Raw genomic sequence first — 26,662 nt, 5'->3', positions numbered from 1 at the left:
CCTTTGAGTTTGAGCAGCTCATTGTTGTTGATCAGGGTACCTGGGGGGGGGTGGCTGGTTTGGCACGGTGACAGGTTGTCACGGATCTGATGCAGAGAAAGGACTGGTGGTGGACTATACTTGTAAAAATAGCTCCAATGAAAGCAAACCGACATTAATGAGCCTCTGCTGGTGCGGAGTCCCTGGAGGCCTGGCACTCACAGGCAGCGGCGTGTCTCGTCACGCAAAGACACATGAAAGCAGCACATCTGACGACCACAGAGATGGAGATTTTAAAGAGAAAAGATGAGGGTGTGTCAGTACATCTGTACTGTCTGTCTCTACATCCTCACTTCCTGAAACCTTCTCAAGTTCCACGCTTTAGCAGACACATCTTTCATAGCCCACCATGGAAAGCGTGCGTTGGGCTGAAGCTGCTACTTCACAGCCCCTCGATGAGCTTCGAGAGGTCTGTAACGTCGTCTGTGTAATGGACTCATGGGACCACAAGGTGTCTCTTAACCTCCACGCTAGAGCTCCTCTCCAACCCGTCACGTGGTTCCATCTCTGGGTATTCCAAAGCAAGGGGGGGGGGGGGGGGGGGGGGGGGGGAGCAGGGAGAGGTAGGTAGAGAGTGAATTGTCGGAGTTGGAGCAAAGGAAAGTTAAATGGTCTCTGGAGAGCGCTGTAGGCAGAGGTTCCCTGCTCACAGGTTGGGTTATTTTTGCTACTTCTTTACATTTACATTTTATGGGATCTTAAACATTTGTAGCCTCAAATACATGTTTTTTTTCTGATTCATATCCATCGTTTTGGTTTTAATACCTCTTTGATGCCAACAAAAGCTGAATTCCCAACCCAACGATCAACCACAACTGAAAGTCAAACAACGTACACCCAGTGGGTGATTTAAGGGCTGATGACCGGGGATGAGATCTCCTCGTTGTGTCTGGTTTGTGTCGTTGGGGGTGTTAGTCTAGTCTGCCCGCCTTCACCTGCTCTCACTGTGCTGTGTATTGATGACTCCATGGCGCCGCCCGTGGTGCTGAAGCAGCAGAAGGATGTGGAATTATGAGTCCCGCCCTTCTAAAATTACCCTAATCACTAGTTCCAACATCTCTGTTGTGAGGATTCATCCAGAAATTGAATATAGTAGTTAGTTGCAGCCGTGTGTACTCGGATTACTTAAAAAAACAAAAAATAAGACCTTTCTTTTTGATAATTCAAATATTTGCCTCTTCAAACATTCAAGTTGTCAAGCATGAGGCAAAATTAAGATTTGAATTAAACCACCAGCACTATTGGCTGGAAGCAGTGTTCATTCTCAGTAATCACACACTACAATCACTGCACACGTCGGCTCACTTTCAGAACAGAGCTTCCTGATTATGTTTGTAAAGACTAACCGTGGCCGGCACTGCGCTTCTTACCGAGCACCTTTTCTCATTTTAATTAGTTGGACATGCACTGCACAGAGTTGTCTTTTAATGAGCAGACCCTCCCAGTATAATTAAAAATATATATTATAACCGTAATAAATCAACTTACCTGTGTGCCTCCCAGAACTTTGGAACTGAAATGAGGCCACGGGCTGCATGGGACTAACTGTGAAGTATACTGCATGTTCCTGTGATAAGTGCACATGACATCGGTATGACTCCAGAATAAGGGCACGTCAAAGCCTCCTTTGTAACTGTTCCCCATACGCAGCTTTCTTTACAATGCACCACTTTAATACCAAGCCTGGAGAGGACCGTTGTGTAAAATGCCCTTTCTGAGATTGTTTTCATTATTCACCAAAAACTGTATTTAACAAGAATTGATTAGAGTAGGTGCATTAAGATATCTAAACTTGATTGACAGCCCCCCCCCCCGAGATTAACCCAATTAAATAACATTAGGAGAGAGAAAAACATTGTGGAATCACTTCTGACTTTCAAAGCTGGATAAATAAACGCCAATTTATATGACTGACCTTAGAGGTGCTTTATTTCACTGCATATGCATATTGGAGATTAAAAAACACCTATAAATATTAATGCGGGGGCAATTTCCAGAGAGCAAATAAGCAGTGCATTATCTCTGTGTGGGCTTAGAGTGGAATCCGCCTGATGCCTCTTCCTTCGCCAGAGCAAGCCAGACCGACAAACACTCAGCGACGGACTAATGGAGTGGATTATACTCATTATGTTGGGACACAGGCAGAGGGGCTAGAAGTGAATTAATGCACAGTTAGTGCAGATACAACCAGATTCAGTGGAAACCGTTGCTTCTAAAGTACTGTTTCAAAGACTAACCAGGCCACAGTGTAATCTCTTGTCTCTGTTTCCAGTTTTAGAAAGCATGGAAAGTGATCTGATTTGTATACATATCCCATTTAAATAGGAGGAGCGATTAGAGGCGCATCAATCTTAGCTGGCCCCGGGGAATACAGGAAAAGGTTACTAAATTTATCACTCTATTGCAGCAAATTGAAATATGGGAGTTGGAGTCTGACTGACCATACTCTGAGGGAGAATGTAGCTCCATCTCTGTGTACTCTCCCAGCACCGAGGCCATTAATCACACATGCACGCACACACACACACACACACACACAGAGTGATGATGAGCTGTGAATCAGATGACGCGGAGCTCTCTTTTCTCTTTTTTCATGTCGTATCGCTTCTCTTTGGCGTTGCCAGTTCAGCTCCCACCACCGTGTGGCTCTCAGTGTAAATGTGCAGCGGTCAAAAACAGGTTAGTCCCTCACACTCATAAATACAAAGTCCAAAAGAAGCAGGATTTTCTCTTGAAAGGGATTTGCATTGTTTGTATTTCCCACCTGGAGGTATGGCTATGTGATACATCCTGCTGCTGTAATGATCTGTGACTTCTGTGGGACGTAACCGTGGAATTACAAAATGCTAAAAAGCGTCACGGCGAATTTTGTCTACATTTACCGGCACATATGTGGGACAGGAAGAAAAAAAAAAGTCACTGTATAAATGTTGGTGTGACCGAGTCTTCTAACCTTTTGCCCCAATTGACTTACTTTTGTTTGTGCAATCTTGTTTTTGTCACACAGCTGATAACTAAAATGATCTGGGAAGCCCACAACACCTCCTTAGCCAGCATGTGGTTCAAAGACTGCCGTGTCTAAATATCACATAATAAGGAATTTATCAACTTCACCATCTGATTTGATCTGATTACATTTTTTTATAAAAAGCATATCAATATATATGTTATAGCACTAACATTTTCTACTCTTCCTACTACTTCTCTTGTCGTTTAAGTCTCCTCCTGCTGGGGAGGACTGTGCATGTGTCAACTCGGGTAAACTATGTTCATTTCAAAATAAGGAACATTTCAAACACTGGGGTATCACACTGTATGAACACGGAACAAACAAGTAGACAGGAGACCATACAACTGAAAAGCTTATATTATGAAACAAATTAGAAAATACCAAAATGCATAGAATATTAAAAAGAAAAACGTAGGCAGTGGGGGGGGGGGGGGAGTTTAGTAGCACCTTGGCTGTGTGTCAGTGTAAAACGGCCATTACTTCTGTGATTGTTTCATCCCGTGGCTGATAGGACCCCCACACCCCAATCCCAATTTCAAGAAACTTATTATTGTATTCAAAACGGCAACAAACAAAAAAGGTGATAGGTTTGCATGCCTGTAATAAAATGGATTAAAAGAGATTGTTGGAAGCTTGTGTACCTGTTTCTCACACTGGCCGTAGTCTGAACCCTGAACTGGTTGAAAGAAGCTTATCTCTCCGTGGTTCTTTGCCATCTCGATCAGCCCCATGCCCGTCCTCACTGTGGCATTACGAGCGTGGACGAACACCATCACCTTAGGCACACAGAGAAACGAGGTGAATCAATCAATCCATCATGTTGTATTCATAAAGCACCTTTCAAAACACATCAAATGCAATCCAAAACGCTTTACAAATGACACAGATGAACAGACCAATGCACACCAAATTGCATGGAGAAAAATAAATGAATGAAATGCAACAATTAATAAAGCCATCATGGTAAAAAAAAAGTCAAAAAGTTCAATAAAATATGAAATAAAATATGTCCAAATACTAAAACCACAGCATAAAAACAAAATAAAATGGTGATGGGAACATATTTTCAGCTCCTCAGGAAGGCTGTTCCAAAGTCGCAAAATGGCTAAAAGCAGCGTCACCAAATGTTTTCGCGGAAGAGGTTTCCAACATCTACGCAACACAATTCCACGAAGAGGAAGCTGGTACTGCAGTTGTTTAATCTGTAGAAATGTAATGTCAAGTCAATGGGTTCTAAAGGGACTCTCCAAAACCCTCTCCGATTGTAACCGTGCAGATGGTCTAGCTCCTCCCTTTGTTTAGGCCACACCCAAAGTCTGCCATTGTGGTGCTATTGTATTTTTAGACCAGAATACCTTCTTTCAGTCATTCACATACATATAGATGGCAGACAAGAGAAAAGAAAAAAGCCAACATGAAGTGTCTTGATGATGAGAAATGAGATGATATATTTATATTTGGATGGCTTTTCTCCCATCAACCTTGACCAATTGTCCTCAACGGTTTCTACTTCTAAACCGTCCATCTGTCTCTTAGACCCCATCCCAACGAGGCTACTTAAAGACGTGTTGCCTTTAATTGGCACCTCTCTGTTGGATATTGTTAATGTGTCTTTGCTAACAGGCCATGTACCACATTCCTTCAAAGTAGCTGTAATTAAACCTCTCCTGAAGAAGCCCACTCTTAATCCAGAGGTGTTGGCTAACTACAGACCAATCTCTAACCTTCCCTTCCTCTCTAAGATCCTTGAGAAAGAAGTCGTAAATCAGTTGTGTGACTTTCTAGATCATAATAGTTTATTTGAGAAGTTTCAGTCAGGATTTAGAAAACACCACAGCACAGAAACAGCACTGGTGAAAATTACAAATGACCTCCTAATTGCATCAGATAAAGGACTCATCTCCGTACTGGTATTATTAGGCCTTAGTGCTGCGTTCGACACCATTGATCATGACATCCTATTACAGAGACTGGATCAGTCGATTGGCATTTCAGGTACCGCACTAAGTTGGTTTAAATCCTATTTATCAGATCAATCTCAATTTGTATTTGTAAACGATGAAGCCTCAATGACCACCAACGTTAATCACAGAGTTCCAGAGGGTTCTGTGATTGGACCAATTTTAGTTACCTTATATATGCTTCCTTTGGGCAACATTATCAGAAAAACACTCCATAAACTTTCATTGCTATGCAGATGATACTCAATTATATCTATTGAATCAAACCAGAGGAGACCAACCAGCTTGCTAAAATTCAAGAATGTCTTAAAGACATAAAAACATGGATGATCTGCAACTTCCTGATGTTAAACTCAGACAAAACTGAAGTTATTTTACTGGGCCCTGAACACCTCAGAGATCAATTATCTGGTGATGTGGTTTCTCTAGATGGCATTGCCCTGGCATCCAACACCAATGTAAAGAATTTCGGCGTTATCTTTGATCGAGACTTGTCCTTTAACTCCCACGTTAAGCAAATCTCAAGGACTGCATTTTTTCATCTACGTAACATTTAAAAAAATCAGGCACATCTTGTATCAAAAAGATGCAGAAAAGCTGGTTCACGCATTTGTTACTTCTAGATTACTGCAACTCCTTATTATCAGGCTGCTCTAATAAGTCTCTTAAGTCCCTCCAGTTAATCCAGAATGCTGCAGCTTGTGTGCTCACAAAAACTAAGAAAAGAGATCACATTACTCCTGTATTAGCTGCGCTGCACTGGCACAGACTAGCCCTTTCCCTCACAAAGGCAGTGAGGAGTGTGGATCCCGGGAGCAGACCTGATCAGCAACGGCTTGACCCTGCTTGGATGCCACAGTGGAACTCCTTTACTTCATTGGGCCATCAAGCTAAGTCTCTTGAACTGCACACTCTCCAAGCTTCTCCTTTCTTTACCCCAAACCACACACACACACCCCTGAACTGAGCTGGACATAACTGCCTATCAACAGACAATCAAACATTTAATTGAACCGGATTCATTCGGATTTAAAGGACTTTGTGTAATAAGATTGTATTGAGTATAACCCAAGCGCTTTTGATTTTACCATTTATCTTTAAGCGTAAAATATGGATGAATATTTATTGGTTTTGTGTTTCTTTTTGTAGCGGGGTTAGCAGGCTATCCGAGAGTTTGAGTTTCCCAAATGTCTGATCCTCTTCCAGCAGCCTTCCGTTATATCCTGAGCAGGCTTTTGCATCTGGGTTAGGATAGCACTCAATCATTGACTTAACTACCCACTACTACTGGGAGCACTAAAGGAAATTGCACATTAATATTTAATATCCATGAATTCCCATTGTAGACCAGAGGTAAACAGGTGGAAGCTTTACCAATAGCCCACTAGCAGAGAGTGTGCAAGGGAGATTTTATAAATGTTGAAGTGCCCTCTCATCCAAACTACTAATAGTTAGTTATTAATGGTTTTTGGTTGATTTTTCTCCCACCCGCATTCCACGAAGTCTCTCCCTCCTCAATGTCTTCTTCACAAAATCTGTTCAGTGTATTTCAGTTGAACAAAAAGACGGACAGGTTAATGAATTCAACTCAGCCTTCTTATAGTGCTCTCATAAATAATTATAGTGTATTGATTATGGGTGGGGGAATCTTCCAAATAGAGTGTGACCCACTCCACCACTGACTTTACATTTCATTATTTGACCACGAGTTAGCATATTGACCTTACATATATCATCCAGCCATATACTGTAAGTGGTACTAGAACATATTGAAAACACAGAAAGGGTCTAACGACATAAGAACCCATTGTGTACTCTGATCAGTGAAATTATGAAAAATACCCTAATTTGGTTACAACATGTACCTGTAAGGAGCCATGAAAGACCCTGTGGATATTGTTCTTATGTATTTTTTAAACTTTTATTATGGAAATGTATTATTAGACCAAACAATATTGCATTGACCACATGAAGCAACCAGCTGTGTGTCTGTGCTCCAAACACAGCGGGTCCAAAGAGACCACTGCAGCAAATGTTATTTATTGAAGTTGTTTTATCAGCACCAGTGAGCGGTGTGGAAGCATTGTCGGCAGTAACCGCCGGCTTCTCGGCTTATTAAACCTCTCTCTGGCAGCAGGCTTCCCACCAGGAGGGTGCTAGGAAAATCATAGAGGAATCTCATCCATCAGATCCTCCCAGATGAAATTAATATATGTCAAAGCCACTTCTTGACAATTTAATAATCAGAAAAGACGCGGACTCCCCAGCTGAGCTGTGGCCTCAACCTACAAGCTGGACTGGACCATTGTTTGGTTTCAACCAGGGGGAGGAAAAGTTGTCAGTGGTGCAGCAGAGTGAAGTTGGTTTACAAGTTCTCGAGGGGCTTTCTCTGAGGGAGGAAATGGGCCAGAGAGAAGCGAAAAAGTAAGAAAAAGGGTGTGTGTGTGTGTTTGTGTTTGTGTGTGTGTGTATTTGCAATAAAATGATGCAGACAGGATAACACCCGTGCTCAATAGGGAGTTCAACTCCTGCAGCAGATGGGAGCTAAACGCTAAAGTCTGAATTCAAAACTCTCATCCTCCCAATAGGCCTACTGAGGAGTGGAAGCAGAATGAGTGGAGGGTGGTGGTTGGGATATGGGTGAGGGGGGAGAGTGTAAAACTGGGAGAGATAAGGACTGCAGACACTTTTTAGATAGCAAGTGTTCATTCCAAACCCTTCACAAAAAATATTTACTGCAGGAGGTCCCCTCCTATTCATGAAAAAGTTCAAAGAAATATTTACAAGGGAACCAGTTGGATAAAAGAGGTGCAGCATTTCTGGAGCTACACCAGTAGTACTGTGTGCCTCTTTAAGCTGTTTAAGTCCAGACATTCCGCACTGACAGTCTAATCATAACGAGGTATGAAGGGAATTCAACCGTGTCTCTTTATTAAGACAAGGTCCCAGATCCTAGATTGCCTATGAAAATAAATTCCAATGATGAGACTGAATCGGGAAGATAAACTATTTTTGAGGGAAAGGGGAACTGTTCTAACCCCAAAAAACTCTTCTCTATTTTTTTTCAACCTTCTTGACCCCCCTGCCCCCCCCCCCCCCCCCCCCCCCCCCCCCCCCCCCCCTCCCTTCACCCTTCTACCAAGCAACCTTGTTGACTACTTTACAAAAAAGATAGACGACATACGCTCCTCATTTACTAATCCAGCTTCTATAACTACACCTCCAGTAACTTCATCTTCTTCCCCCTCGTTTTCCTCTTTTTTTTTCCCAATCAAGTTCTTACCTTGGTAACCTCTGCCCGCCCAACCACCTGCCCCCTGGACCCCATCCCGTCTCAGATTCTCCAGTCTATTGCTCCTGACCTTCTTCCCTTTCTCACCCATCTTATTAACACCTCCCTCTCAACCGGCTGTTTCCCTAACTCTCTGAAGGAGGCAAGAGTCAATCCTCTCCTGAAGAAACCCACTCTCGACCCATCTGAAGTCAATAACTACAGACCTGTCTCTCTCCTCCCCTTCCTTTCCAAAACTCTAGAGCGAGCTATCTCTAACCAAGTCTCCTCCTATCTCCACAATAACAACCTTCTTGACCCTCACCAGTCTGGATTCAAGGCAGGCCACTCAACAGAGACTGCCCTCCTTGCTGTCTCTGAGCAGCTTCACACTGCTAGAGCAGCCTCTCTCTCCTCTGTCCTTATCCTTCTAGACCTTTCCGCTGCCTTTGACACAGTGAACCACCAGATCCTTATTTCCTCCCTCCAGGACCTGGGCATCTCAGGCACCGCACTCTCACTCTTCTCATCCTACCTCACCGACCGCATTTACCGGGTAACCTGGAGAGGATCTGTGTCTGAGCCTTGTCCTCTGACTACTGGGGTCCCTCAGGGCTCAGTCCTTGGTCCTCTTCTCTTCTCTCTGTACACCAACTCTCTTGGCTCTGTCATTCGCTCGCATGGCTTCACCTACCATAGCTATGCTGACGACACCCAACTGATCCTCTCGTTTCCCCAATCTGAAACACAGGTAGCAGCACGAATCTCTGCCTGTCTGACTGACATCTCTCAGTGGACGTCCGCACACCACCTGAAAATCAACCCAGACAAGACTGAACTTCTCCTCCTTCCAGGAAAAGGCTCTACCACCCAGGACCTGATTATTAACTTCAACAACTCAGTGTTGGCTCCGACTCCGACTGCCAGGAACCTCGGTGTGACACTCGACAGTCAACTCTCCCTGACTGCCAACATTACCGCAATAACACGCTCCTGTAGGCACATGCTGTACAACATCAGGAGAATACGACCTCTTCTCACTCAGAAGGCAGCACAGGTTCTGGTCCAGGCTCTGGTCATCTCACGACTAGACTATTGCAACTCCCTCCTGGCAGGTCTACCTGCTAATGCCATTCGACCTCTACAGCTCATCCAGAATGCAGCTGCTCGACTGGTCTTCAACCTCCCGAAACACTCAACAAAGTCACGACTGTTTGCTGTGCTGGCTCCTCATTGGTGGAACGAGATCCCCATTGACATCAGGACAGCAGAAAGTCTCTACATCTTCCGTCGCAAACTAAAAACAAATCTTTTTCGACTATACCTTTAATAGGGAAGGTAGAGCCATAGTAGCACTTTAGTAGCACTTAAATGTCTCTTACTGATAGCACTTTGTAGTTTAAGACTTTAGTAGCACTTAAATGGCTCTTACTGATGGCACTTTGTAGTTTAACGTTATTGAAGAAATTGTACTTGCTTGATTCTTGTTGTTCTGAGTTTGGACTCATAGTTTAATGCACTTATTGTAAGTCGCTTTGGATAAAAGCGTCAGCTAAATGACATGTCATGGATATGATTGTAGTCGACATAATCTGCTCTTATTTATTGGCCCGATATATTGAATCAATTAACAGTTGTCATCTAGTAATCGGTAGCTTTGATTTAAATATAAACCTCTCTGGTGAATATTCATCTGTATTTACATTGCATTCTTTTAGTGAGCTCTTACCTGATGACCGGCTTTAACCTGCTCCAGAACTTTGTTGTAACACACCTCCTCCATGTCATGAAGCTGCTGGATCTGAACAGAACACAAAGTCACAATACGCAATTTATCTTAACTGATTACAGGCAACGTTTTAACTCGAAAATAACTAATGACATGCAGGCACACACAGTTGTAACGTCTGGTGCAGGTACCGGTTCTACTTTTGATACTTTGCATCTAAACCTGTACTATGAATAACACAGACACTTATTTTTGATTGAGCTATGGTGGTTTACTCTTAACATTGGGGAATACAAATAATGATGCCAACAGTAATAGTTACAAGCATGTAAAGGAATCACTAAAGTACTGGCATCCGTTGTTAAGGAAACGTTCCAAAGTGGCTTATAAAGTGTCTATTCCGTGATGCTGCCATGCTATTGTGTAGTAGCAGTCATGGTCATGCCAATGCAGCTCTTCTATTGATAATTAAAGCCAAAGTCGAAGAAGATAAGACCACGTGCATGTTCAGGCTCCTATACAAGCTCAGAAACAAAGACGGTGACTAGAACTACATAGGGTTCTGTGGCTTGTCCTCATAGAAGAGCCTGTTTAGGCTCCTGATGGAACCTTTTAATAAAGTTTTTATCTGAAATCCTTTCAGAGGTTTCAACATCGAATCATGTGTGAAAGGTTCCTCCCAGAGCCCCTATGAGAGGTTCTACAGTGAACCCTTCAATTGTGTAATGGTTCCACCCAGTCCCATTCTCACTGGGAATTAATACAAGATTATTTTATCCTCCTAAGAGTGCTAAAAGGAACCCATGGTTCTCGGTTTGTTTTAGCCTGGGGCCATTAGAACCATGTCGGGCAAGACTGATGTGGTGCAGCGCAACCCACAACAATAAAGATTCACAATGACATGTTTCTGGTGTGGCTAAGAGCACCCATCCTCTAAGAACTATTCCTTAGTAAAATGGTTCTTTGGATGAAAAGTGTTCTTATTTGGAAAGAAAATGGGTTCTTCAGAAGCAACAGATTCAGGGTAGAACCCCGGCTCTTCAGGAAGAATCCTTTTTTCTGAGAGAATAGGTTTGTAAATGCATTCACATTATCTTTGTCTGTTTACCTTGTTCGTGGATTTGACGCCAACAAAGGTTTGTCCAAGGGGCACTGGTCTGAAGCGACTGTCAAAGAAAAAGAGGCCGATGTAGGGGTTGACGTGCAGGAAGGAGGCCACATCCAGATAGTTGGGCAGGGTGGCTGATAGTCCCAGGATCCTGATCATACTCTGGGTGGATTCCACCTAGCCATCAAAAACAACACAGTGTCTCAGTCACACTCAACCTTGACGAAGTGACGTGCGGGTCAAGTAAAGCAAAGGAGGTGTTGAGCATAGATTATCTAAGAGAGATATTTAAGTGGCACTTGGTGACATACTTACATTCTCGAGCCACAAAATCATGGTAATTATTAGCCCAATTAGCACGTATACTAGGGATGCATCAATTGATGATCAAATTGACTGCCCATAAGTGAAGAGACAATCACCAACTGCTACCAATCGTTAGACTTTAATGAGGCTGAGAGTTTCGGGGAGTCCATATTTCCCAAAGACCTCTCTTGAACCCTCAAAGCGTAGGTCCTGGTCAAGAGGGCTAACCAGCATCTCTTTTTCATGAGGAGAGTGAGGAAGGTCCATCTGTCTCCTATTGAACAGCATGTTGTTTAATCTAATCTAATGGTGAATTTAGCATATCTATTTATTTATTTTAAGTTCCACAATGGAACTTTATTCACTGTTTACACCTTGCTGATTTTTCTGTTTTGCTGTTAAGCTCCCAAAGTTTCAAATTAAAAGCCTTCCAGGAAAGGGGAGGGATTTTTGGCCATACATATTTGCATTTAGGTCCTGGTCAATATTTAAGACTTTACAGTATGTGTGTGAGGCTGCAGGCCTAAATCTTTCTAGGACTGAAACTGTCTGAACAAAAACAAAAAGCACATTGTAGAAACAGGTCGGCTTTGTGGTCTATGTCTTTGACTTACAAGACAAAGTAGATGGTCTTACTCAAATACTACATGCCTTTACTTTGTCTTTGAGACCTGAAGAAAATTCAATATGTTGTGTATCAATGTGGGTGAGAGGAGGGAAACCTAAGGGTGGAGGGGGACTATCTGAGCCTCCTGCTGGATGTGACAGGGAAGATTGGTAAGGCCTTTAATGTGATGCAGTACCTGTCAAACCATCCCATCAAGATAAGACCTAACAAACCCCTGCCAGCCTGCACTACACATCCGCACCAGCATGGCGGAACCTCCGTACTGCAGTTGTCCCCCATGTTCACCTGCAGGGAGTCAAACCATCTGCGGAGCACTTTCTTTTACTGCCTCTTTGTAAAGAGATGAATAATCCATGTTTCATCTAAGTCTGTGATAATCATAACATTTTATAAAAACATACGGTCATTGAGATCAACAGCTGAATTTCCAATTACCCCAAGGAGAACGGTTAATGAGCTGAATGTAACTCAATTAATAGAGCACAATATTAAAATGAGACACTGTGGTGACCTGAAATAACACAATTTCTCATTGGTATTAATAAAGACCTGTATCTCTAGCCATATATTATATCAGAGAAACCGCATCATGGGTGGCGACACACTGTTTATGCTCAACTTGAAGGGGTTCTCCAACAATTTTACACTTAAAGGATAGAGTTGTTTACTAGTTACGAAGAGTACTACTCAGACAGTAAACATAGCAGTATAATGTCTGCTGTGGCTCTGCAGGAGCTTCATCCAGTCTGAGAGAATCTGAGGGAATAAGCCTGATGATGTCATCAGTTCCAAAGGGATACTCTGAGACTACAAATGTATAACAGTAAACAAAGGTGTTTGACAGACTGTACATAAGCACAAGTCAAAGGTACTAAAACATCAAAGTGCAGCTTGGATGTTAATAATCATAATAATCTCTTAATATTACATATTTAAGATAACATCCTGTATCCTAAAGTTGCATGAACTACCACACATATTATAACTTACTAAAGCCATGGGCAAACAAGGCAACAGTCATTGGCTTGCTGACACATCCAGGGTTCATTAGAGCTTTTTTAATAACTAAAAGCTGCAAACAGGGATGACGAGATCAGAGTTTCCAAGAACCAAAGAACAAGCTAGAAAAGGAACCTTGATGGTTTTCACTTTGAGCCGTTGATTACATCTACATCTGATTCTTCCTGAACTCCAGTGAGGGGAGAAAATAACAGAATGTGTGTCCACCCCCTGATATGTCTGCATCTGGTTAAGTAACAGTTACTAACAACCCTATTACAGTGCATAATAGTAATTTTGTGCGCATTCAAAATATATTACTATAAAAGCCATGCCTTATGTAAGCTTAAAGGGCGAGCACAAACGCTCCTTAAATACCCAACCACGAAAAAGAAGCCCGACAACAGAGCAACACTAAAGGCCTTTGTAATAAAGGTTATAGGGACTTTATCTTGAATGCAGAGCATAATTGGTAGCAGAACATCCGGCCAAGAAAATGTGGCTCAAACCAAAGCTCTTCCAAGTAAAACATCAAAGTGATAACTGGCTGGGTTCTAAAACATTTGCATAAAAAGGGGGACAAATATCATTTAGTTTACAGAGATTTCCATATTAATGTGTCTGAAGACGTGAACTTAAGCACCTTGCGCATCAGAGGCAGTCAGAGTAATTCCTTTAGCACAATCAATTATAGCAGTCTGTCAGGTGTGGCAATAATGAGAAGGGGAGCGATGAAAGGGGTGGGGGAGGGGCTGCCGGGCGCGCTGCTGCCACCTTGGGTTGGAGGGTGGACTATGAGCTGTTTACAAATTCTCACACAAAGACGAACAGGAACACACTGCTTTCTGTGCCAGTCACATTTAGATACAATAACTGGCAGAAAGAAAAATCCCACAGTTTGTAGTCAAGTAGAGTGACATAATCCTCTGTAGCCTCCGCGACAGAAATGTTAGGTTCAGGTTACTGTATTACTAATCTGTTCCTTATACAAGCTTGTAATTCTTAAAAGGGCAATGTAGTGATCCCTTCTCCCAATACCTGCCTTTACAGTCTGAGCAAACATGTTCCGAATGCTGGTAGTCCTCATCAGAGTATACGGCTAATGATATTCAATATTCATCCTCTCATGAGCACAGCCACACCCACACAATGATGCACCAACACGGATTGAGAATGTGTCCAAAGCAAGAGGCAACCTCCGATTCTGAACAGGGAAGCCGATGCTTCATGTCTTAAAACCTGCATTTTCTCTACTGTCCATCAGGGGGCGACTACTCTGGTTGTATAGAAGTCTATGCTTCATCTCTTAAAATTTGCATTCTCTCTACTGACCACCAGGGGGCGGCGACTCTTGTTGTATAGAAGTCTATGCTTCATGTCTTAAAACCTGCATTCTCTCTACTGTCCACCAGGGGGCGACTCCTCTGGTTGTATAGAAGTCTATTATGGCGATTCTATGAGAAAATGACGACTTCTCAGTAAACATGAGTTTATGGTCTCAATCTCTAGTTTTGAGTCTTCTTCAATACACCATGATGTTAATTTAGTAAATCATAGTCCATTAAGCAGAGTATGTTTTAGGGCGGCGCTACCTTGTGATTGACAGGTCTCTACTTCAACCAGAGCTGCAGAAGGCATCTCTATGTCACTCCGCACTCCATATATGGTATGGTCACGTCCGTTCACTCGTTGCAAAAATGGATGGCGACGGACAAAATGGTGAACTTGAGGCTTCAAAACAGCAGCCCACAAACCAACGGGTGATGTCACAATGACGGCCCCAAATACTCACCGGTGTCCTCATTGATGAGAGAGTGTTCAGGATCCATACTAAAAGTGATTGTGTGACAAAGACAAACTCAGACTTCTAAAACTGTGCGCTGACACACCTGCTGGGGGAGTTCCCGTTATGAACCACAGTCCACCTGGAAATGTGCACCCGTCGCTCCGCCTCACATCCCGCCCTCTGTGCGCACACATTCAGCCTTAAATGGTGAACGCAAAGCGCCTCATGAATATTGATGCATATAGATGAGCCTGCTGATCAAAGGTTCTCCGTGGTGAACCACGCATTATGAGCAATCATACTGATTGCTTCCAAAAATGAACACGACAATCAGTGGAATCCACCACCATGGAACATCATGTGAAAATGGAAGTTTGATAGGTAAACACAAATTATTGATTTAGTTTTGTGATGTTGAACTGGGACCGTTAATGGGGATGTGGAGAGTCCTTCTGTGCAGGTGGTGGAGATGAGAGCGAGTACAGCACGGTGTGCCCTGTTCACCCTGAGGCTGTCCAACCGGTGATGATCATTTCATCCGTTAATTATCATATCGATCAGCCTAGACAGTCCTGATGAAATAGAAAGCGGACTTTGATTTTTTTTTAGATGTCATAATGGAAAATGTGCTTTTGGTATAGTTATGGCTCACTACAAGCACCAATAACACTTGTGGTTTGAATGTTTATGACGTTTGTTATTACTATTGTTATTGAAATGAAATATGTAAGAAGCATCACAAAACAACCTGGCTACAATTCACCACCTCACTATCTGCTTCTCCGTAATGTGCAAACAAGTGGGTCAGAGTTCATGTCCAGGTGCACATATTCCCTGCTAAGTTTTATTTTTTTTATTGATCACCACTTTTGTGAAATTGCAATGCATACGCAACGGTTATGAATGAGCCATCAGCGCATCGGATGTAGATTGATCCGCCACTAAAAATAGTCCCCAACAGACGTACTATATCGCCCCTTTAGAGTAAAAACTACAGTGGCCAGATGTTTTTAGGAAACGACTGAACCCCTTTTCACAAATGGAAAATGTGCTTTTTAGAGATTCATTTCTTCATAATTATTATTATTGGATAATAAAATATGAATATAGAATTATTGCATTAATGCCAGAGTAATATATATATATTTTTATTTTCTTCTTCTTCGTCAATCTCACTCCCCTCTTTTGTTCTTTCCATCTACTATTTTATTTGTCATCCTTCTTTCTGCCTTGCCCTGTTCCCGTCTTTCTTTCTTTCTTTCTTTCCCTCACTGCTCTCCCTCCATTTTGCCGTCTGTCTCCTCCCCACCTTGGAACCCATTCTCCACTTCCCACAGCTCGTTCTCCTTCAGATGCGGATTACAACTTTGCAAGCAATGACTTTTGGCTACCGAAACATTGCAGTTTCTAATCTGTATCTCAAACGGCACAATCATATTACTTTTTGCTGCTACGGCCGCCTGTATTCTACACACTGCTTTTTGATGTCTAGCACAATCGTATTGAATTAAAGATCAACGAGGTCCAGAGACGAGAGAATTTCCTCATGCCAGAACATCACAAAGATGTCTGATGATTTAATCCCATATATTGAAGTAGTTTAACAGCTGTTGACTACATACAGACGTTAATACAACTGACTGTCAAATCAAATGAAGAAAGGCCAATTGAATAATATCTCAACAATGTTTATGGTCAGATTTAAAATTGAACTGCATAAATTATAAATAATACATAATCTTATAATAAATACATGATCTCTCATCTCAAGTAAAACCTTTTTTTTTTTAAATCACATAACAGAAAGCTTTTTAAAAAATGTGCATCTTAAAATAAAGTACAACATTCAAGAACAATGAACTGAACTGAATTATCTTTGACCTGCAGCTTTAAATTCACTTAATTCAGGTGTGAAGTGATTTCAATAAAAAAAGACACAATATTATATTTTTCTCATCTTCTAATAAGTTATTACAACCTCTTGCTTCAGCTCTATTCTCCTCCCTGTCTCCATCATTGTCGGTCAATGAATGAATGTGTCAGGATTCTGATCATATTGGGCTCTAACGTTTATTTTTCTGTGCCGTTATGTCGGATGTGAGTGGGTGCGTTTGCTCAAGAGAGTTGTGCTTTGTCTCATAGTGGAGCTTCATATTGCATATTCATATGTTGGAGAACGCCATGTGAAAGAATGTCTCTGACTCACTCCCACTGTTGGCTCTCTCTCATCTCGACTCTCTCATGTGTGTTTATCTCACTGGAGTGGAGGATAATACGTATCAGAATACACATATTTGATTGGCCGAGTAGCTTCACGTGATGTGATTTTCAACGCATGTAATTGGTCGGTGTGTTTCCTGGACTGCCGTGAAGGCTAGAAAAGCTGCGCTGGTTAAAATAGAAGCGCTCCATTAAAATTGAATAATAGTATCCAGTCAAAAAACAGACTTTTGTGAATGTGAACGTTTTTAAATATTATTCAAGCAGTGTAGAGGATATCATACCCCCTCTGCAGTGTGTTAGATGTCATCACCTATCGGCTGGTTTTCAGCTTGGGCTTCAAAACCAGAGAGACTTTGGCAAAGAATGCTATTAAGTTGCATCATGGGAAACGTAGGATCCAGTGTTTTTGAGTCTGTCAGTTTACCTGCAGGTGCTGCATGGAGTCCCAGCAAGTGACAGTGACACTGGATTAAAAGTGGAATAAAACTTGTATGGCCACTTGTCAGACTGATGTTGGGTCCCTGGGAACAGTAACAGTGCTGCACTGTTTATGATGGCATCCCCCAAATGAGTCTATTACAGGGCCTAGTTTTGGAGATGTGTACTTGTCCAGCCATATTGTCCCTTCAGTTCGGAGATACTTCATGGTAAATCATGGCTGCCTCGTAAAAGAGCACAAGCTGCAGTCATTCAGGAATCATCCACTAACCAACCATGGTACACCCAGAGCCGGTGCTAGGCATAGGTGGGATAGGTAAATGCTTGGAGCGTCATCCATCCATCCATCCATCCATCCATAGGAGCATCCCAAACCAGGGGTGAAGAAACAATTCAAAATATTACAAAAAAAAGGCCACAACATGATAACTATGTAGTCCAATATATATATAACCATATATCCGGGTTGCCCTACGCATCACTCTAATTAATAGATAATAAATAGTTTGAGCAACGTCAGTCACTCCTACCTCAAATTCATACTGGGAAGATGCAAAGACTATCCAGGTGTTTAATGAATACCCATTCTGTGAGTTTTTTTATTTTAAGTGTGATTGTCATATTCATGTAACACGTAATGTGTTTATGTAACTCTGTAATGCTGTTCATCTGTACACATGACATCTATTGCTTCTGTCCATCCGGGGAGAGGGATCCTCCTCTGTTGCTCTCCTGAAGGTTTCTTCCCTTTTTTCCCCGTGAAAGGTTATTTTTGGGGAGCTTTTCCTGATTCCGATGTGAGGTCCTGGGACAAGGGATGTCGTATGTGTACAGATTGTAAAGCCCTCTGAGGCAAATTTGTAATTTGTGATATTGGGCGATACAAAATAAACTGAATTTAATTGAATTGAATCTGCATAGCTTAGTCTCAAAGACATGAAGCTATGCAGTTTCTGTGTGAACGTATGAACACAATGACTGGTGGAGGAATTGGCTGCGATGCAAACGGCAAAAGCTCAAATATCTTCGAGGGCAGCCAATCGGTCTGATTCCGCCTCTGGCTGCATGAGAACTGCGCTTGCTCTGAAGCCTGTTTCCTGGCATGCAAATGGGAAAGTCCAGTCTCACAGCTGTGTTCTAAGCACCGGGAGCATGTGCAGTCTGCTGGCAAACAGACAGACTTGTGCACCCCAGCACAACCTCTAAAAAGGTGTTAAGGTGTACAAAGAGCCCAGTCAGCCTTTGTTCAGTAATATCAGCTAAACCTGCAGATAAGTGGGCAGTGAACCGAGTAAACAGCGGTCACATGTACGGAGCACTTTTCAATTACCTTGCGGTTAACCCCACCGAGAGGTCTCCGTCGCTGCACAGCACAGCAGCTCATCCCTCTGCCTTCCTCACTCTGGTCTAAGTCCTTTAGCTTATGACCGGTATCCATGTATTTTCAACATTTCTCAGAAAGATGAGCACTTGAGTGGGTCCATCACACTACTAGTACCAATTGAGTGGGATGTTTCCGGAAAAGCATTACTTTATTTTTACACACCTATAGTCTATACACCTATTTATAAAAACTAATCGCCAGTCAAAGGCATATTCATGAACATTTTAAACTATTTATTTCCAACCCACTCCATTCAAAAACCTATCCTTGTACAATGGTTCATATGATACCTTATGAAAAAGTTTCCCAACAGAGGTCCGGCAACATGTGTCAACTTCCGCTCTTTACATTCAAACAGTCTTCTCAAAATTAACTTCCGTCTTCACAGAAGACCACTTAGTTAGGTTTAGGCAACACAACTACTTAGTTAGGTTTAGGCAACAAAACTACTCGATTAGGTTAAGACAACAAAACTACTCGATTAGGTTAAGACAACAAAACTACTTAGTTAGGTTTAGGGAACAAAACTACTTAGTTAGGTTTAGGCAACAAAACTACTTAGTTAGGTTTAGGAAACAAAACTACTTAGTTAGGATTAGGCAACACAACTACTTGGTTAGGTTTAGAAAACAAAACTACTTGGTTAGGTTTAGGGAACAACACTACACGGTTCAGTTTAAACAACAAAACTACTCGATTAGGTTAAGACAACAAAACTACTTAGTTAGGTTTAGGGAACAAAACTACTTGGTTAGGTTTAGAAAACAAAACTACTTAGTTAGGATTAGGAAACACAACTACTTGGTTAGGTTTAGAAAACAAAACTACTTGGTTAAGTTTAGAAAACAAAACTACTTGGTTAGGTTAAGACACCAAAACTACTCAGTTATGTTTAGAGTCTAAACCTAACTGAGTAGTTTTGTTGTCTGAACTTTAGACAACAACACTACTCTATTAGGTTAAGACAACAACACTACTTAGTTAGGTTTAGGGAACAAAACTACTTAGTTAGGTTTAGGCAACAAAACTACTTAGTTAGGTTTAGGCAACAAAACTACTTGGTTAGGTTTAGAAAACAAAACTACTTAGTTAGGATTAGGCAACACAACTACTTGGTTAGGTTTAGAAAACAAAACTACTTGGTTAGGTTTAGGGAACAACACTACACGGTTCAGTTTAAACAACAAAACTACTCGATTAGGTTAAGACAACAAAACTACTTAGTTAGGTTTAGGGAACAAAACTACTTAGTTAGTTTTAGGCAACAAAACTACTTGGTTAGGTTTAGAAAACAAAACTACTTGGTTAGGTTAAGACAACAAAACTACTCAGTTATGTTTAGAGTCTAAACCTAACTGAGTAGTTTTGTTGTCTGAACTTTAGACAACAAAACTACTCTATTAGGTTAAGACAACAACACTACTTAGTTAGGTTTAGGGAACAAAACTACTTAGTTAGGTTTAGGCAACAACACTACATGGTTTGGTTAAGACAACAAAACTACTCAGGTTAAGATTTTGGAAAATATCGTGAAATACTAAGTTCGGTGGAGGAATTGTTTGTGTGGTAGTTACATGGAGAAAAACAGCAGTCTCTGACCCACCTGGTCTTTTAATTTTCCTGGTTCATGATAAAGTGAATTATATCCAAATTCATTTGTGTGGGATATCTACAGATTACAACGCATTCATTTTCAGTCTGCCTTTAATTGTGTCTACTAGTGTTTTATTTTGTTTCAGTTCCCTGTTCAGTTTATTTCCTTTCATCCTTTATATTCAAACTGGTTATGAACTATTCAATAAAACTACTAAATCGGTATTTATTAGATTATGAGGATGATGATATTCTTACCCATGAGGTTTACAGGTCTGGCGGATGTATTATGTACTAAACGCTGCGATGGATAGCTACCAATGTGACTGACTTAAAAAGTGTGGATATGGATGTGTTCTTGAATAAACCGGATTGGAGCCTTAATTCCACAGAGACACACATCCCATAAATAACACAACACATCTGAAGGCTTTCATGAACCGGGTACAGAATGAGTCACATCACTCAGTGCCAGGGACAGACAGTGTGGACATTTATAGAGACATTTTCAGGGTCAAAATGTAATTCACAGAGCACGATGCCTGGATGAGTCAGCGGTCGTCTGTGCATTCTAAAACATTCCCCTTACTTCTTCTCCAATCCGTCCACAGACGGGATCATAAACGCAGCTCATCAGAGGGAGATATGGCACGCGGAGGCTCATTCTCTCTATTTCGCCGTCAAAATTCCCTTCACGTAATCACTCTAATAATCTAAATGTCCTGGCTGGTTCCTGCACAGACACCTGTCAGTCATCATCGGGGGAAATCAGCTTCACAGACAGTGCACTGATTATGTCTTCCAGTAGCAGCATGGTGCCAAGGGGGCAGAACTCATGCCGTTTACGATGTGTCGTTTGGATTGGCGTGCTGCTGCTACTTTACTGGCAGACGACGCGCTCGCATTAGAACAAAACAACTTGGTAACACTAACTGACTTAGAGCCTAGACCCAATACAAGATGTCAGATAGCCAGTGACAACTAGACGCATATATGGCCAGTGTCTAAGGAATGATGCAACACGGACACTTCTAAATAAAACTTGTTTTAGAAACAAACATTTAAATAAAACAAGAACATGCTTTAGGATCACAGTGATTATTAAACACTACAATACAGGGGAGGAACGCAAAACTCTCTTTTACTAAATTACTATAAAATTAGCAACCCCCAAAATAAATCCAATGCCAAAATGTGTATTAGTTTCTCTCAGATTCTTCAGGAGAATATAATACCTAGAAAACCTCTATGTATACTAACGATATTGATATCAGCATTTCAAAAGTTGTCGTCTTGTGAACAGACATGACCAACCATCAAGTCTACTTTTTAAAAAAAAATCAAGTTTCATTATGTAGTCATCATGGCATCCTTTGTATGCGTTTATTGCGATGAAATGCTGCCGCTGCAGTGAACCAGCCAACTGCGTGGCTGGCTGGATTCACAAAGCTCAGATGTTGTTATGAACCGAGACACAACATCCTGCTTCATTCTGCAGCGGTTGCTCAAACGTTGGCAATCTACATGGAGGTAAGCCCCCGTTCCCTCAACAATGAACACAAATCATACTGCATCAACATCTTGAGTGTGATGTGAACATAGCATAAGACCAACGTCACGCGGTACAAATTACAATATTTGCCTCGGAAATGGAAACAGCCAAAGTACAGTACTTGGGAACGAAGACATCATCAGCATCAACATATTTCCACCTGGTGGTAGTGTGAGGATACGTTATGACGACTTGTTTTTGGGACTCAACACACACTTATAAATCTAATACATATAATCCCCGGAACCAATACAACCAACTCCTCGAACTAGCGAGCTGCCTACACCTGAACATATTGAATAACTCCATAGTCTAACTAATTGCTCACTCTCCCCTGCCTCGTTAAACTTCCTCTTCCACACGCACACACACGCGCACACACACACACACACACACACACACACACACACACACACAGGCACACGCACTGTGACTCCCTCGTCTCTCCTCTCCCTTTGTGTCTCATTTTGCAGCCTTCACTCGGGTGTTTAACAGAGCTCTGGGGACATTTTGTGGATAATGTGGGAAGAGTAACTGCAATAGGGAGATGATGGTGAGAAGTGCAGTGCCGTCTGTGAGCCTCTTTCTCTCGGCATGCTTGTTTGTCACAGAGTGAATAAAAAGTGCAACTTGGCAGAAAAAATACTGGAAGGAGAGCAGAAGCTTGTTCAGCACATTCATCCTAGTGGAGATAAGCATTTAACCTAAATACGTACAGAGTACTGATGTATGTATCTGTAGTACCGAGTAGCTAAAACTATGAAGTACCAAAAGTGAGCATTGGCTTTTATACTCTGCGGTTTTCAAAGTTTGACAATCCGGTTATTAATCACTATTTGGCTCAACATTTTGGATCAATACTCCCAATAATTTTGAAAAATATAGTGCAGAAACTGGGGTTTCACTTTGTAGGCCTGTATGAAACAAAGTCAAACAATGCCCAGCCCTGTGTACTTGTAGACGTGGTGGAGCGCTGAGGGAACCACACAGTGGGCTCATTCACTTTCTTTGAATCAGCCTGTCCAATGTTCACCAATAACCAACTCGTGTCTCATTTTTGAATCCATACACATTGAGAAATGTTTTACGGTTAATGAACAAATGTGGACACAAGCACAACCGACATGTGAAAAGTGAAAAGACCTAAGAGGGAAAAGGCAGTCTCTCCTCCTCCTCTGGTCACATATGCATTCAAGGTTATGGCCTATTGGATATGTATGAATTAACATTTCATTCAAAAAAATTGACAGTTATTACAGTTTTTCTATACTGCGTTTGGAACAATCCCCTTCCATTGTGACAACTGCAACCTCTAAATATAATTACTGCACTTACGGCAAGTGCAAGACAGCAGTGTCTATTCTAATGGCCAGCATACAAAAATGTTAACTTACAGGTATACGTTTGCAAACTGACTGTTTTACACATATTCAAACTATTTCAGGAGGAGGCAGAGGGAGCAGAAGGGAGAGTAACATATAGCCACATTTAGAGGTAGAGAGGGACCAGGACTAACCTGTCTGATGGTCCGGGCCACCAGGCTCTCCAGTACTGGTCCTCGGTCTTCATGGAGGAGGTGCACTTCATCCAAGATTAGGAGACGCACAATCTGGGAGAGAGCCACATCTCCAACACTCTTCCTGGTCACGACGTCCCACTTCTCTGGAGTCGTCACCAACATCTGGAAACACACGGAGGCTTGAGAAACAGGGTCCTGGTGCTGGAATAGCAGTTCGATACAACTCACGACAAAACGCTCGGGATTAAATGAAACAACAGGGAATTCACAACAGAAAATAAAGCTAAACACAGCAATGAAAAGATAGCAGGAAAAAAAATCGAATCATGTTAATGACAAAACTGACAGTGATTCTGTTCCATTCATTGCGTTGTGGTGTCCAGGGAGACCCGGATTTACACTGCCTCTGTGAACATTATTGACTTTTTTCTCACTGTTTCCCAGTAGCATTGAAAAAACAGTGAATCACCATTAATTTGTTACAGTAAGCTTTTATGTTCACATCAGCAGGTGTGTACTTCGCACAGACGCATATAAACCTTGACAAGGTTTGCTTACACATTGCTCGACAGGTTTCTGCGGTTCCAACCCTCAATATGGATGTGGCCCTTCTCAGAGGTTGAGCTGAAAGTCAGCAACCTCATGGTTATGGTTTCATCTCATTTGTGATCATTTTTGGAAATAAGAAAAATACATTTTATCACATCAGCTAAGAGAATACTGAATACGAATACTGTAATGTAATGAAGACCGGCATTGAGGCTTTCCCCGTCATGTACCGTCCAGGGGACGTAGGACGGGCAGTGTGTCCTCGGCTTCTAAGGGCTGTGCGTGAGCTCTGTATCGGTAACACACCATCAGTAATCTGCCGGTTACGGCTATCAGACAGGCTACATCACTATGTTGCTGCTACACAAGTACAACCTCATGAACGTTAACTACCTGAGCACAAGTCTTCCCCTCAAGCAGAACTAGATCAGCTCGCATCTTTCAGCTTTTAGAGCTGTAAGATAAGAGCACATATAAGGCGGTCTACATTTGTCCCACTACTGGGTTGCTGAACATCAAGGAGGCGGGTCTTATCCGACATCAAACCCCTCAGAGACAGACACTGAAAAAGGAGGGGAGAGCAGAGGAGGAAGGAGACCCATTGAAGAACGTTTGCATTCTGCAAAGATTGGTAAAAGGTCATTTTGCTGAGACCATGATGGATAATGAAGGATAATCATCATCCCTGAAGTAATTCTTCATAGTTTCTGTCTATTTGTTATCAGTCATGAACTGAAACCAATGAGCTGCAGAGGCGATAGTGAGACTTGATCTGTCTTACGCAGACGGCTGAAGACTCATATCTACTTCAACTGAACTTAAGATTGTATTTTAGCACAGACTGAGGAAGTGGGCCTTGCATCTCTTACACTGAGTTTGCTTTAAGAAGGCTTTTCTTTTCTTTGTGACAAGAGGTCCAATATTAAACTCTCTGAACACCCTTCTGAGAGTTGTCCAAAAATAGCAAAAGAGTGAGGTCGCCAGATGTTTACGTATACGGTCTTAGAATTCTTTTCACAAGAAATATTGAGATTATTTTCGAGATGATTGCCGAGATAAATTTCCCCCAGTATTTCCTGCTGACTGAGCCGGATGACACACGGTGTAAAACCCAGAGCAACACAACCACAATCCCTCCAGAATGCTCTCAGGCTCACGGCTCATCAATGCCCAATTGCCCATAGCTCCGCTCATTACAATGCAGATAGAAGCATCTAAATCATAGCAGCATAATAACAGGCGAGCAACATCAATCACGTCGTGTGTGCTGGCTTCCATTAGTTCTCCAGCGTTTACCAGATGTATGTCAATGTCAGTCTGTGATCCACTACATCCACAGGAACCGTCCTTTTGGATGATGTCAACAGCATACTAACTACTGTATCTTCTTGTGTTTTGGCATTCCTCTCAGACTAATTATATTCAACAGTATCATCACATCTCATCTGTATCAAATGTCAACAGAAACCATCTCCGCACTCTGCTTAGTGCCTACAACTCTAGTGTAGTAATTTACTCTTTCTTTCTAAGAAAAACTCTACAATGTATAATTAATGGTGTGTGAACTGTTTGGCAACCTGTCTGTGTGTGTGTGTGCAAAATTCAAATTAAACCCTTTCTGTAAAAGCAGTTCATTAAATCCTCTCTCGTTTGCATTTAAATCAATCTATCCAGCCATTAGAGGCTGGCGTACTCACAGAAGAGGAAGCGTCCGCTCCTAATTGGAACGACTGGTTCATCTAAATGGAGGCTCTGGCAAATGGAGCACAGGCCAAAGCGCCTTCTTAATTGCCTCACAAACACACACAAGGAGGTGCAGAGAAAGCGTGCCATTGTTTGGCTGAATGGTGTTATTTAGCTCATTTATCCGTTGATCGCAGCGGGACTGAAATCAATCCACTAAATCCACCGAATCTTCACGTTTTCATTTAAGATTTCTTAAAGATTTAATCAGAGAATGGGTTCAGAAAACTGCTCAGAAAATGTCCTGTAAAAACTGCTCTTTTCAGTAATTCATCACTAGACTTTTAAGTTGCACGAAGAAGAAGAACGTTTTTACGAAATCAAATTTCGGGGATTCATTTGCAACTTTTGAGACCGAAAACTCAAATATAACATATTTCACTGTGTGGGACAATCAGAATCTAAAACCTGAATGTCCCCATGAAAGAGACATAAGTATTCTATAGTTACAAATGTAAAGTAACTTCAGAAGTCAAATTGTCCTTCAACCCGTCAGCGGTGCGACGAGGTGTTCGCGCAACTTTACAAAAGTATCCAAAGCAATTATCAATTATTATTAAAAAGCGCTATATAAATTAAATGGATTATTATTATTATTATTATTATTATTATCACGTTCTCATTGATTCCCAAACAGAAGCTAGGTGGTTTTCTACCAAGTCAAGTCAATGTGTCGGATGTTGTGACGAGCGCTGGACTTCACTGGGCCATGAATCTCATTTAAATGAAGTCCTTTGAATGGACATTTGACGAGAGATACTTGGACACACTGCCTGCTTGATTCTGTTAAACATTTGGTTTTTAGTCATTTGAGAGCACAATAC

The 26,662-nt window shown here is 41.8% G+C and overlaps 1 protein-coding gene across 5 annotated transcripts in view; it reads right to left on the bottom strand.

The window, feature by feature from the left end:
* ascc3 (activating signal cointegrator 1 complex subunit 3) overlaps positions 1–26,662 on the bottom strand; it is a 131,813-nt gene that overhangs the window by 45,705 nt on the left and 59,446 nt on the right. For all 5 annotated transcript variants that reach the window (XM_034528533.1, XM_034528538.1, XM_034528536.1 and 2 more), the window contains exons 11-14: positions 23,544–23,708; positions 11,119–11,295; positions 10,011–10,082; positions 3,691–3,825 (exon numbers count right to left, since the gene is read on the bottom strand). In XM_034528533.1, the coding sequence (XP_034384424.1) occupies positions 3,691–3,825; positions 10,011–10,082; positions 11,119–11,295; positions 23,544–23,708 (549 nt within the window). The remainder of the gene's footprint in view (positions 1–3,690; positions 3,826–10,010; positions 10,083–11,118; positions 11,296–23,543; positions 23,709–26,662) is intronic.

The sequence above is a fragment of the Cyclopterus lumpus genome, chromosome 25 (genome assembly GCF_009769545.1).
Source record: "Cyclopterus lumpus isolate fCycLum1 chromosome 25, fCycLum1.pri, whole genome shotgun sequence".
In the NCBI taxonomy this organism is placed as follows: Eukaryota; Metazoa; Chordata; class Actinopteri; order Perciformes; family Cyclopteridae; genus Cyclopterus; species Cyclopterus lumpus.
This window is presented reverse-complemented; position numbering and strand designations above follow the sequence as displayed.